The sequence below is a fragment of the Ixodes scapularis genome, unplaced genomic scaffold (genome assembly GCF_016920785.2).
Source record: "Ixodes scapularis isolate PalLabHiFi unplaced genomic scaffold, ASM1692078v2 PGA_scaffold5__190_contigs__length_132052651, whole genome shotgun sequence".
Classification (NCBI taxonomy): domain Eukaryota; kingdom Metazoa; phylum Arthropoda; class Arachnida; order Ixodida; family Ixodidae; genus Ixodes; species Ixodes scapularis.
The window spans coordinates 1,657,993-1,670,173 of NW_024609880.1; the positions used below are offsets into that span (position 1 = coordinate 1,657,993).

A 12,181-nucleotide genomic window follows, 5' to 3' on the forward strand; every position below is an offset into this window, starting at 1 on the left:
CGCAAACATGGCGTCGGTTGTGATCGTCGTCGTAGACGGCATAGTGGAAGTTCATCGTTCCGCGTAAAAGCGCTATCCTTCACTGTGAATTTTCGTTGTGTGTCGCTATGATAAACCAGCACGTACTAGAAGGGAAGATCCACCTACTCGTGCGGCGATGATGTGGTGGCACTCCCAAGACGGCAGAAACGACCGTGTCGTCGTGTTTGTTTACTTCGACTACAGTGGTGCTTTCTAAACATTTGTGTTTGCGAACATCGCCCGGATTTCTTATTTGGAGCATTTCGTGCCTGTGCTCAAGTTGAAGGTATTACTGGTGCGTACCGTATAAAGGATGCGATTTTTCACGCGTTTTCATCGCCGGAGAAAAGTGATTAGGGTTAGCATTCCCGAACGCTCGCAACGTCCGTCCGCAGTCCGCGACGCCGTTAAAAGGCTGCGCCAGGCAAAAGTCGCTCATTTCTTTCAAAATGTGTGACACACTTGAGAGAGAAGTGTACTAGTCTGGTAAAATAAAGACTTTCCTCAAACTAAGCTTTATTTTTCATCTAACATAGGAATAAATTCTTTTACAAAGGTAAGTTGTCTGATGGCATGTATTTTGACCTGAAAAATTGATGTTTTGGTTATAGCGCGGTACCGCTTATAGTGCGGATTTTCGCGACTCCCGCGGCATACGTTATATGCGGTCTACACTGTACCTTGAGCGTTTCCCAGCGATGCGGAGAGTTAAAAAAAAAAACACAGAAAAACAAACACGTACGATGGCATCCTTTGCACACTCATTACTTCTATAACACCGAGCCGTCTCGTATCCTTTTGTTTTTCTTTCATGGTACTAATTTCTTTCTGCGCATTACGGCTGTTACGACGCTAAGTCTGTCTGCCCTTCGAATTTGAACTTAGGCTCAGATCAGGGACGAACCAGTTTAAATCAGGAAAATATAATTAACACTGTAGCAAAGTAAATCTATCATATCGATCGGAAATACGATTTGGCACATTCCATCTGAACACATATTGTGCACAGCGAATGCAATAGCGAGTCAGCGTGCAAAACGCCGCCACACTGAGCTACCATAACATCTCAGCGATTTTTGCATAGCACCGAGCACGGAAAAGAGAAAACAGTTATTCATTCACATAAACGAAGCAAATTTATTTAAAGCCCGGACACTCCGTACGTCCAATCTAGCTAAGGTTATCAATAGACTCGACCATGTCATTTGTCGAAACAGATAAAAGACGTTGGCAAAAATGATTAGACTGAATAAGTGAATCTAACGCAAGTATTTTACCAACCGATGGTCGCGCGCCTTCAATACCCTTTCCAATTGTCATTGCGCACCTTGGACACACTTTGGGGAGCAATGCGTATTTACATCGCCGCCCGAGGTCTCCATTGAACGTGTAGTGCTGACCCAAATAAAATGCTAACCTGACTCTCAATCGCTCACCGCAAAGGACGATTTCGAACAGGCGGTACTGTAGGTCACTTGAGATAAAAAAGAAAAGAAAAAGAAGCTATAAAAACGAGCGTCGTAAAAAAGGGGACCGGCATTTTTATTCCTACCTCCGAACAGAAACGAGCGCCACCCACTGCATCACACAGCGCAGAGGCCGGACTCGGCCACCGCGCGTACATACCAAGCGCGCGCGAGGGAGGGAGAAACTTCCTCCGCCGGGAGAACACTGCACATTTCGGGATCTATTTCACGCAGCGGATAACGTGGGCCTTTTCACACCTCGATACTGGCGCCATCTAGAAGTTGCGCGTTCAACCACGTTTCGAGCCGCGCGCCATCTGGTGGCTGAAACGGACGAATAAATAGAGGTACCGCGCCTTCTTAAGGGACAGCTTTACTGATTATTTTTGAAAAAGATTACCTGCAGCCTTTACAGTCGAATCTTGTTAATTCACTCGAGACTTTTGTTTAGAGCAATAAACAACAACTTTCAATGTATTCGAGTCAAAAGCAGTCCTACTGTACAGCAGCAGCACAAGACTACCAAACAGCAACCTGTCTTTTAATTTAAAACACTTTCCATTTTCCTTTTTGGGGAAGTGCTTGTCTGACTGGGGGAGGGGCGGGAAGGGGGGTAGGGGAGGGAGCCGCGAGCCGCATTTTAACATGCAAAGAGTCGCAGCTTGGCACCCTTGACATAGAATATAAACTTTTAGACACATACTGTATTTTCAAGCATATAAGTGGCGCCTTTGTATAAAGTGCACTTGTACGTTTGTATGATCGGCACAGTAAAACTGCTTTGATAATTAAACCTTCATATTTGTACTATGATCATGGTACGGGCACAAGCTAGAACCAATTTAAATGTTTTCGCCAACCAATCAAACGAAAAATATAAACCCCGTAGCAAACTTGCACTGTTAAGGTCCATACCTGTGTAAGAAAGAAGTGCTTATAGACCAAGATGCCTTATTGTATAAACCGCCCCAACAAAATATTTTGTAAAAGTAATATATAAATATTTGAGTAATACACTGGGAAAGATAGTAGTTTGCAGACCGTAGTCCTAAAAACATGGTAGTTGCAGTGCTCCAGCCTCTGCCATGTTTTTTCCCGCTCCAGCGACCGGTCCTCAACGCTCCACATTGCGGCGAGTCAGGGCCACGCCTCGATTGTGGAGCGTCTGCTTCAGTACGGAGCGGCGGTGGACACGTTGGACTCCCTGGGACGGACTCCACTCCTCATTGCCGTCATAGGAGGTCACCACGATGTTGCCAAGGTGCTCATCAACTACCAGGCCAACGTCAACATGGAGGGACTCTACGGTATGCCTTCCCATCCAGGTAGCACACCAGGGAAACGCCAAACTTGGCACTGGCTTCATAATCCTAGGGGCCTAACTTGGGCCTAATACAATTTTGCTGCGAGGCATTAGTTAGTGTCAAAGTGCTTTCCTTTGGCGTTTCTATGAATTTTCTCTGGCTCGCCGCACAGCTGGCAAGGTGCTGGACTTGAGCTACGTGTGCTGTGTATGAACCGAACTACCAGCGGCGCAGCCTAACCCTGGCACTTGTTTGGCGAATTGGGGCCAAGATGCCCAGACTCTGGCCAAAGATGGTCGAGTGTGGTTCAATCTCGGCTTCCTCAGGCTTTTTAAGGAGACACTGACACCCCACAAAATCTTTTTTTTTAATTTTTTGCCAGGTGTTTTAACATGTGTCAGAAGACTACCCAATCAATAGTTTGCTATAAAATAGTTTGTTGTTCGGCGAGTTGGTGAACGTTTGGATACATGGTTTTGCGCAAAAAAAGACGGACAGAAACGGACGGAAAGACAGTTGTAAGTTGCGCTCGTGTTTGTTTCTCTCTCTTGTGTCCGTCTTTTTTGCGCAAAAAATAGTTTGCTAGAGTGTCACATGCATATCTTTAATAAAGTCGAAAACGCAACTGCTTAAAACCAAAACTCAGACTAGACAGGGGAGGAAGAAGAAACATAAAAGAGGAGAGCGTTGCCTGAAGTCACATGGTTCTGCAACTTTTATTATTGATCAACGTATTTGCAGCTTTTTAGAAACCACAAAAAGTATGTGTCATATTTTCTGTCTATACTACTATTGAGTATGTGCCTTCGATAACCCACGACTTGGGTTATCTGTGGTGGTTGTCGAGTGACATTTTGGAATTATAGAAAAGATAATCACCCACCACTTGGTGGGTGATTATCTTTGGTGGTTGGCACATGACCACAGAGAAGGGAGTGAGCGCAACTCAAACCAGCCAGTTCTCGATCACTGGTTTTTGGGTGGAAAAAAAACGAATTTCAACCCGCTAATTGTGTTCTGGGTAATTGTGTTCTCATGCATCATGTACAAAAAGAACAAACTTGGCAAACATAAATACCCTGTCAGTGTCCCTTTATGGCCCTAAATTCCCAAACTAAATCCCGATTTTTGCTTGAAGAACTGCACCAACTAGGTACGCTTTCAAAAGGCGTTGAGACATAAAGCAAGCTACACTTCAAAAGCACCGCCGCTTTTACGGCACTGGAACTATGGTTGTCAAGTTCAACCCCGATGCTCAATGTTTTGATTGTGTGATTGTTAAAACGTGGTGGTTGCGACATCGAAACCAATTTTACCGTCACGGCTTGATGTGGACCCCAGCATACACGTCAAAATTCCAAGGAGTAATTAAGGGGGGACACTACCCAAAACAGTAAATTTTTTAACCACTTGTCGGATTTAAATTATATTTACACTGCTTGTTTCTGTTGATGTTGAGAACATTTCTGCCAATTTTTGTTAACCTGGGTGAAGTACAAAAAAAAATTGCAAACGTTCAAACACGAAAGTGGGCGTGCCTGCTTAGGAAAACTATCGTTTTGAAATTACTTATAAATTTGTTGTTTTCATGGGTTACATTGCATTAGGACAGTTCAAAGCAGATAACTATGGAGCTATATTTCTATGTTATACCATCTTTCATGACAAAAAAGCCATATAAACACAAATACAGTTTTTTAGATTTCCATCCTTTGTCCAAACTTTTAGTTCTTGAGCATGAAAAATGACAAAAATAAAAAATACAAGCTCATAGTTATCTTCCCTTAAAATTTCACCCCAGAAAAACTCATAAAAATGAATCCAAGTTGCGTAATAACAAAACGATAGTTTTCCTAAAGTGAAATTTATGCCAAAAAGTGGATTGGAGAAAAATGCGTTCAAAGTGCTCCAACCTCTACCTTTTCTTTAGCATCGGAGGACCGAAAATAATTTATAAATATTAACTATGCAGTGTAAACTAATGAAAATTTCTAGGAATACTCTCTAGATGTTGTTGAATGTAAATATGACATTTTTCAAAATCAACTTTTTTTTGCAGAAATTGTTTTTTCTGGGTAGTGTTCCCCCTTAACTCTTTCCGCACCATGGGGAAAAGTGATCATTTTCGACAGTGCTGATTGTTGGGCGAGTTGTTGCTGTATCTTTGAAAACATGGTAGCACTTATAGACACGGACAAGAGGGAAAAACGAGGCAACGCATTGCGCTAACTTCTGCCGCTTTATTCTCAAAAATACATGGGAATATATCCTCTGCATTATTGTGCCAGACAACCAGTCTTGTGCCTCGCTGCTGCTCGCAAGAACTGTGTATCTTTATCTGCCAGATTAATTGAAGCCACCCTGACGCACTCATCGCCGCAACTTTTGATTACCGTATTTACACGATCGTAAGTCGACTCAATTGTAAGTCAAAGCCCTCACATTGCACGTCAGCGAGAAAAAAATCTTTAAGGCATATTTTATGTTACACACGTGAGAACTGCAGGATATCTCTTCCGAACGCCCAGCCTTCAGCACTCGATTGATGCCTTCTGGCGTTTTTTGGCTGTGCATGCACGTGGAGCATCAGATGCCCAGGCGTTATCGAAACTAGAATGCTCATGTGCGAGGTGGGACAACTGAAGTGGCTCCCTTTCGTTCTCACTCTGTTCTCGACTAAAGACTATGATTCATCCGCACTCGGAATGGCAGTCCCGTCGTCATCACTGCTACGTTCTCGAAGCATGCCGTCGGCGTCGTCCAACGAAATCTCGCGCTTTGGAAATGACTGCATCAACTGCATCTTCCGCGCTTGCTCGGTGATTGCGTTGCACGTCGCAGGTAGGGACCAATTGTGCACTTATGCGGCGTACGTTGCAAGTTTGCCCTCTAACTCTGGAAGGCCTATCCAGACTTTGGCCCGCGGAAGCCTCTTCCTTTGCCGTCACACCTAAGAACCTGCGCCATTGCAGACTCCACTGGAGCGCCACCCACTCCGGCGGATCAAACTTGCATCCAGCAGTGCAGTTGTTGGTTGCTTCTGGATGAAGGATGGAAATAAACGAGCACCGAAAACTTAACTGCCCGTACCATGCGTGTCAATACAAAAAAACATAGCTGGCGCTCCGGCATCATCTCGGCACTCTATCAAACGACGTGCGACCGTGAATTGTGCGAAAAACTGCGAAAAGAAGTTGCAAGGAGCGAGGCGTGAGACTGTTCTGGCGGCCATTCCGGAATGGCTCTTACAAGAAGTGGTGCCACCCCCAGGAGTCGGACGCGCCGTGCGCTGTTCACCACTGTACATTCAGGCTAATTTGCATATTGCTATCAGTAATACTCTTTCTTGCAAAATATAAAAAAAAAAAAAAAATACTTGTAAGTTGAGTGCACAGAATAGCACAGTGCTACAAGTACAGCCTGCTGAACTTGTAACAAGTCAAGGTGTTCTTGATATCGGAATTGTTTCGTTTTTGTCGGCAGTGAAATTCTTTGGTTCGATTGTAAGTCAACCCCCCCCCCCCCCACTTCTGATTTTCAAAAATTGAAAAATGGGTCGACCTCCATTTGTGTAAATATGGTAAGTCTGCTCCTATAATTTCTCTTAACCATTTTATCTTTATGCCTACTGATAGTCGTGCATGTAGTGAACACAGGTTTGCATCCCCAGTCATGACAGTCCGTAGGCAGATGGCCATCTTGATGGCCGCTCACTTTTTGGTTCTGTTCGCGTAATCTATCACAAAGACATCTTACTGTCTGGCCTATGTATTTCCTGCCACACGTCGGAAGGTTCTGATATACGACTCCTTCTGCACGTGCAACAAATGGGCTTCGATGCTTCTTCAGACAGCTTACTGGAGCTTTTCGTGAAGGAATTATCAATTTGTATACCTCGGCGAGTTTATCCGGTGCCGAAAAAGCCCTTTGTTTCTTTTTAACTATGTCTTGATCTGGAGCTTCTAAGCTTCTTTAAAACCTTCATCGCAACAGACCCAAGGAGAGTCTTTGGAAAACCGGCAGTCACCAGGCATTCCGACCGCTCCTTTAGACCTGAAGGTATCGCATGTTGACACAACACTGTGAGGGCATTCACAAAACATGAATTTACAATTTCTTTTACCCAAGTTTTGAATGGGAAAGGTTAAATGGTAACAGGCTTCTTGGCTCTAGGGTGGCAAGACCAACACACGTGCTGCTTCGAGAGGGTCGGCTTAATGTCTAAAACCTGAATGACATTTTCAACAGGTGCCTTATGCATCAGTTGAAGAGGATGAAGGACATTGCTGAAAACGGTTAAACGACTTTTTACTGCTGAGGGGGAGTGAGGAGTATCGTGGTCAAGAAAAACTAAAAAATCACATCTAAAAACCTTTTTTAACATAAGAACCATGTACGTGGTTTAAAAGGTCTCTGATGATGGGGTAAAAATCTATCACTCAAGATGGGCGCTAGACAAGAAACGTTACATGCTTCTCACTTTTGAATGAAAATGCCATTATTCCGTTTTGCAGAGGTCGAGACGAGATAAAACGAAAGCAATTCCAAAATGTCGTCCACAGTCATGCTAGCTGCATTTTGAAATGCTGATGCCCTTCATCCTCTCCACGCATGAGGTACCTGTGGAGAAATGTCATTCAGCTCACCCTCCTCACAAAGCAGCATGCGTGTTGGGCTTACCACCCAGTCCCTAGAGCCAATAAGCCCCTTTTGCCATTCAACCTTTTGCATTCAACACTTGTTTAAAGAGGAATTGTAAATGAATACTTGAGGGTGGCCCTTAGGAGGTCATGTCAATGCGCGCTACCTTCGTGTCTCAAGGAGCAGTCAGAACGCTTTGTCTCTGCCGGTTTTCCAAAGATTCTCTTTGTGTTTGCTGTGGAAAGGGTTTTAAAGAGAGTAGTAGTAGATATTCCAAATCGAGACATAGCTAAAAAAAAAAGGAACAAAAAAAAAGGGTGGCAGTTCTGTCATTTATGCACAAGACTACATGCAACCTTAAGACGGTAGCAAATCATTCTAATGATAGGGTAAATGGTAGTTTTTTTCGGCACCGGATAAACTCTCCAAGATGTGCGAACCCTTTCAGAAATGCTCCCGTAGGCTGTCTGAAGAAGCACCAGAGCGCGTTTGTTGCATGCGGAGAAGAAGTCGTAGATCAGATCCTGTTGGTGTGTCGCAGGAAATACGTAGGCCAGGCAGGAAGGTGTGCTAAGGATAGATTACACAAACACAACCAAAAACGGAGCAGCCATCGAGATGGCCAATTGTCGATGCATTGTCATGAATGCAGGTGCAAACTGATGTTCACTACATGTCCGATTATCAGTAGGCTTAAAGGACACATGCAAAGGAAAAAAGCATTTTTTTTTAAACAGTTTAGATGGAAAAAGAATGTTATAAAACGAATTTACAAAGAAGAAAAAAAATTTTTAGAGTTATATCTACGGCGCAAAACGAATTTGTAGTTGGCGACCGCGGGAGCCGGCGTGGGTCACGCTGTCGCGTGGCGCAGCTGCCTCCTTAAAGTCACGCCGCCGCCGCACGCTGAGCGTGGCTCGACGCCGGTTCAATGCGTTTCTTCACACCGCCGCTGCTGCTGCTGCGCCAGTTCGTCTGCTCCGGGGTGCCGCCGCCGTCATCTGACCGGCGCATAGGTCTATCGCATCTGCTTGCGCTTTTTCAGGAGCTTCCTTCTGGCTCTAAAAGTTACTTATTAATCTTCGTTTTTTGTTGCACTTCAAACGAAGATGAATAGGTAACTTTTAGAGACCATAGGAAGCTTCCGAAAGAGCACAAGCACCACGTGACAAATACAGGCCAGTCACGTGATAAATAGCGGCCACTTCTCCGTAGCGCCCGCGGGCACGAACTACAAATTTGTATAGTTCCGTAAATATAGCTCTAAAATGTAAATTCGTTTTATGTCTTTGATTCTTGTTTTTTTATGGCTTTCTTTTCCCAACCGGGCTGTTTAAAAAAATGTTTTTTTTCCTTTGCATCTGTCCTTTAAAGATAAAACGCTAAGAGGAAATGTAGAGGCAGACTTGATCAAGTCAAAAAGCGCAGCTTCGATTTACCTGGTGGTTAAAGAGACACCGCTCTTGCGAGCAGCAGCGGGGTACAGGCTTGGTAGAGTGGCGCAATAACGAAGAGGATATACAGTGTAGACCGCATATAACGTATGTCTCGGGAGTCGCGAAAATCCGCACTATAAGCGGTACCGCGCTATAACCAAAACATCAATTTTTCAGGCCAAAATACATGCCATGAAACAACTTACCTTTGTAAAAGAATTTATTTTTATGTTAGATGAAAAATAAAGCTTAGTTTGAGGAAAGTCTTTATTTCACCAGACTAGTACAGTTCTGTCTCAAGTGTGTCACACATTTTGAAAGAAATGAGCGGCTTTTGCCTGGCGCAGCCTTTTAACGGCGTCGCGAGTTGCGGACGGACGTTGCGAGCGTTCAGGATTGCTAACCCTAATCACTTTTCTCCGGAGATGAAAACGCGTGAAAATTCGCATCCTTCATACGTACGCGCCAGTAATACCTTGAACTTGAGCACACGCATGAAATGCGCCAAATAAGAAATCCGGGCGATGTTCGAGGACACAAATGCTTAGAAATCACCACTGTAGCCGAAGTAAACAAACACGACGACACGGGCGTTTCAGCCGTCTTGAGAGCGCCGCCACGACATCGCCGCACGAGTAGGTGGATCTTCCCTTCTAGTACTACGTGCTGGGTTATCACAGCGACACACAACGAAAATTCACAGTCAAGGATAGCGCTTTTACGCAGAACGATGAGATGAACGCCGTCTACGACGACGATCACAACCGACTTCATGTTTACGGATAGAAGCAGCCGACCCGCGACTGGAGAGGAGGAGGAGGAGGAGAAGCGTTGTAAGAGAGGTTGGGCGGAAAGGAGAGAGCATGCAACGCGCGCGAACACTTCTCGACCTGCGATTGGTCTGTCGTTGCGGTTGTTTGTTTCTTTGTTTCCAACGCAGCGGAGGGACGCACGCACGTGAACGACACGTGCGTGCGTCCCTCCGTCGCTAAGGCAACTGAAGCCTCTCTCTTCGCTTCTGCCCGCTTTTTCGAGCAACATCCTTGCCCCGCTAGTGCAGCGTGCGGCCCGCGCCGTCAGCGCCGTTATCTAGTGTCGCACAGGGAAGCGAGCTCGCTGCTCCGGTCGTCGGCGCGGTCGGCGGGCTCTGCCAAAAACCGCACCATAACCGGTATTTCCTTTCGCGCGCCTGCATTTTAAGCGGTATGTAATTACATGGAGTTCTATGGGAGGTGAACCGGTGGTTTAAAAAAACCGCGTTATACCCGGTCCTGCACTATAAGCGGTTACGTTGTAAGTGGTCTATACTGTATTCCTCTATATATCTGAGGATTAAACAGTCAGAAGTTGGTGCATTGTGTTGTATTGTTCTTCCCCCTTGTCCAGGTCTATATGTGCTAGCATGTTTTCAAAGATAATTTTCGCCAGATAGACAAAACCCTTTTCATTTTAATAACAAATTACAAATCTAGCCTATAAGCTGCTCTTTAGAAGAAAAAAAGTTCACATTAATGTCTAAAAATAGTTTGTCAAATTTAAATACTGAAGTTGGAATTTGTCCAAAAATGTGAACAAAAGTTTTAAACATTTGTGGGTTTACCAAGTTGTGCTGTGATTTTTAAAAATCCTAAATATACAAAGTGCACCCGATTTTCACCACCATCACTTCTGTAAAGTAGGGAGCACTAACTGATACCATCTTTTTTTGGTTCGTTGGCAAGTGTGCTTCTGTGGTGTCATGCCATTGAGAGAAGCTGTTGCCTGCGGAGCTGTATTTCCTCCATATCACTTTCTTTTTTGCACGAGACCTTGGTTTGTATAACACTGCCCTAACTTATCCTCTGCTGCTGTTTTTACGGATTGCGGCACATATAAAGTATGTGCCCCTGCTTGGGACAACCTAGAAAGCTAGAATAACGCTCTCCGACGAGCACCTGTCAATATTCTACACCTCGGAGGGGAAACGTTGCTGGACTAGCTCAAATCAAGTAATCCAACATAATCCATGGTCTTCGCTGCTGCTGTCGTTACGGAGACAACCAGTATAAGCAGTTAAATTGTGCAATTGAAACTGTCTTTGTAGCAGTCCCCAATATCAGCGGGGGGCCATGTTTAACGAGTGCCACCACTAAGCAGAGTTTTATTTCTCATAGCTTACCAATTTGGAAGAGAGCGAAAAATGAAATCTGAACCAAAACTGTGTTTCTTCGGACATCTACATGATGGTGCTATGTGTTCTGTTGCGCCGAGTCCGAATTTTACTTTGAATTTTGAACTCGTAATGCGTGCGTAGCTTATTCTTTTCTGCCATGCATAGTTTATTCAAATTGAAAGGAACAATGTGCGGCAGAAAGCTGAAACCCCGCGAGATTATGATGCTAGCAGCTGGGATGGGACGCAGAAGTTTGAGACCATGATGTTAGCCGGATGAATAAATGAAAGAGAAAGAAGAAATTTATCTGCGAGCTGACATCCTGCTAAGCCTAATATTGTCAAAAAAGAATAAATGACGTTGGGGGCACGTGCAACATTTATTTCGGCGAGAAACGCGTGCCAGCAAAATAAAAGCAATATTTTTGCACAATGTTTCGTCAACATACAGTTTCATCGACAGGCCGTCTAACCGTTACATCGACAGCTCAAATGAACTTTTTTTGTAATGAGCTGCCGTAGAGTGTCCGCGAAGTGGCAGCTTGCTAAACAGTACAGCCCACCTATAACGAATGCCGCATCAATCTAAAATCAGTTCGCTATATTCGTTTTTTGGTATGTGTGAACTTAAAAAAAATATCGAGAAATCATTTGCTTCACCACGCGATTTTAATGCCTTCCAAAACAGCCGTCGATTCGCGACTGTACGCGCTCCGTAAGGGATGTCTTCACGATCGCTTGGACGATTGCGTCCAAGTGCAGGAAAAGGCTTTGTCCAAGTGCGACCTGCTTGGCACCAGCGAAGTAGTCTCGGAGGGTTTCATTGCGGTAAGAGGCATTCCGGCGGGCACTGACTTTTTCGCAAAGTTGTCGTCACTCTTGTCCCTTTCGCTACCTGCCTCGGGTCACAGTTCGCGAGGGCTTCATCAGTCAAGTTCTCGGTGGCCACAACGTTGTCCTCTGTTCTGAGGAAGCTGACAAGGTCAACACGAGACGGTACAAGTTGATCCTTGGCCACACTTTTTCAGAGCCGTTCCAGCAGCGCACACATTTCAGTGACTGCTGCTGTGGGCAACAAAGTGACTCTGCGCTTTGTTGCCCACAGCAACAGAGTCGGGCAGCCTGGTTCGGGAAAAACCTTTGAAGCAATGTGCGATCGCGT

At 44.8% G+C, this 12,181-nt stretch overlaps 1 protein-coding gene across 2 annotated transcripts in view; it reads left to right on the forward strand.

Annotated features, from left to right (window-relative positions):
• The window catches only part of LOC115315757 (ankyrin-1), a 59,829-nt gene that overhangs the window by 19,360 nt on the left and 28,288 nt on the right, over positions 1–12,181 (forward strand). For both annotated transcript variants that reach the window (XM_040502609.1, XM_040214904.2), the window contains exon 5: positions 2,592–2,794. In XM_040502609.1, the coding sequence (XP_040358543.1) occupies positions 2,592–2,794 (203 nt within the window). The remainder of the gene's footprint in view (positions 1–2,591; positions 2,795–12,181) is intronic.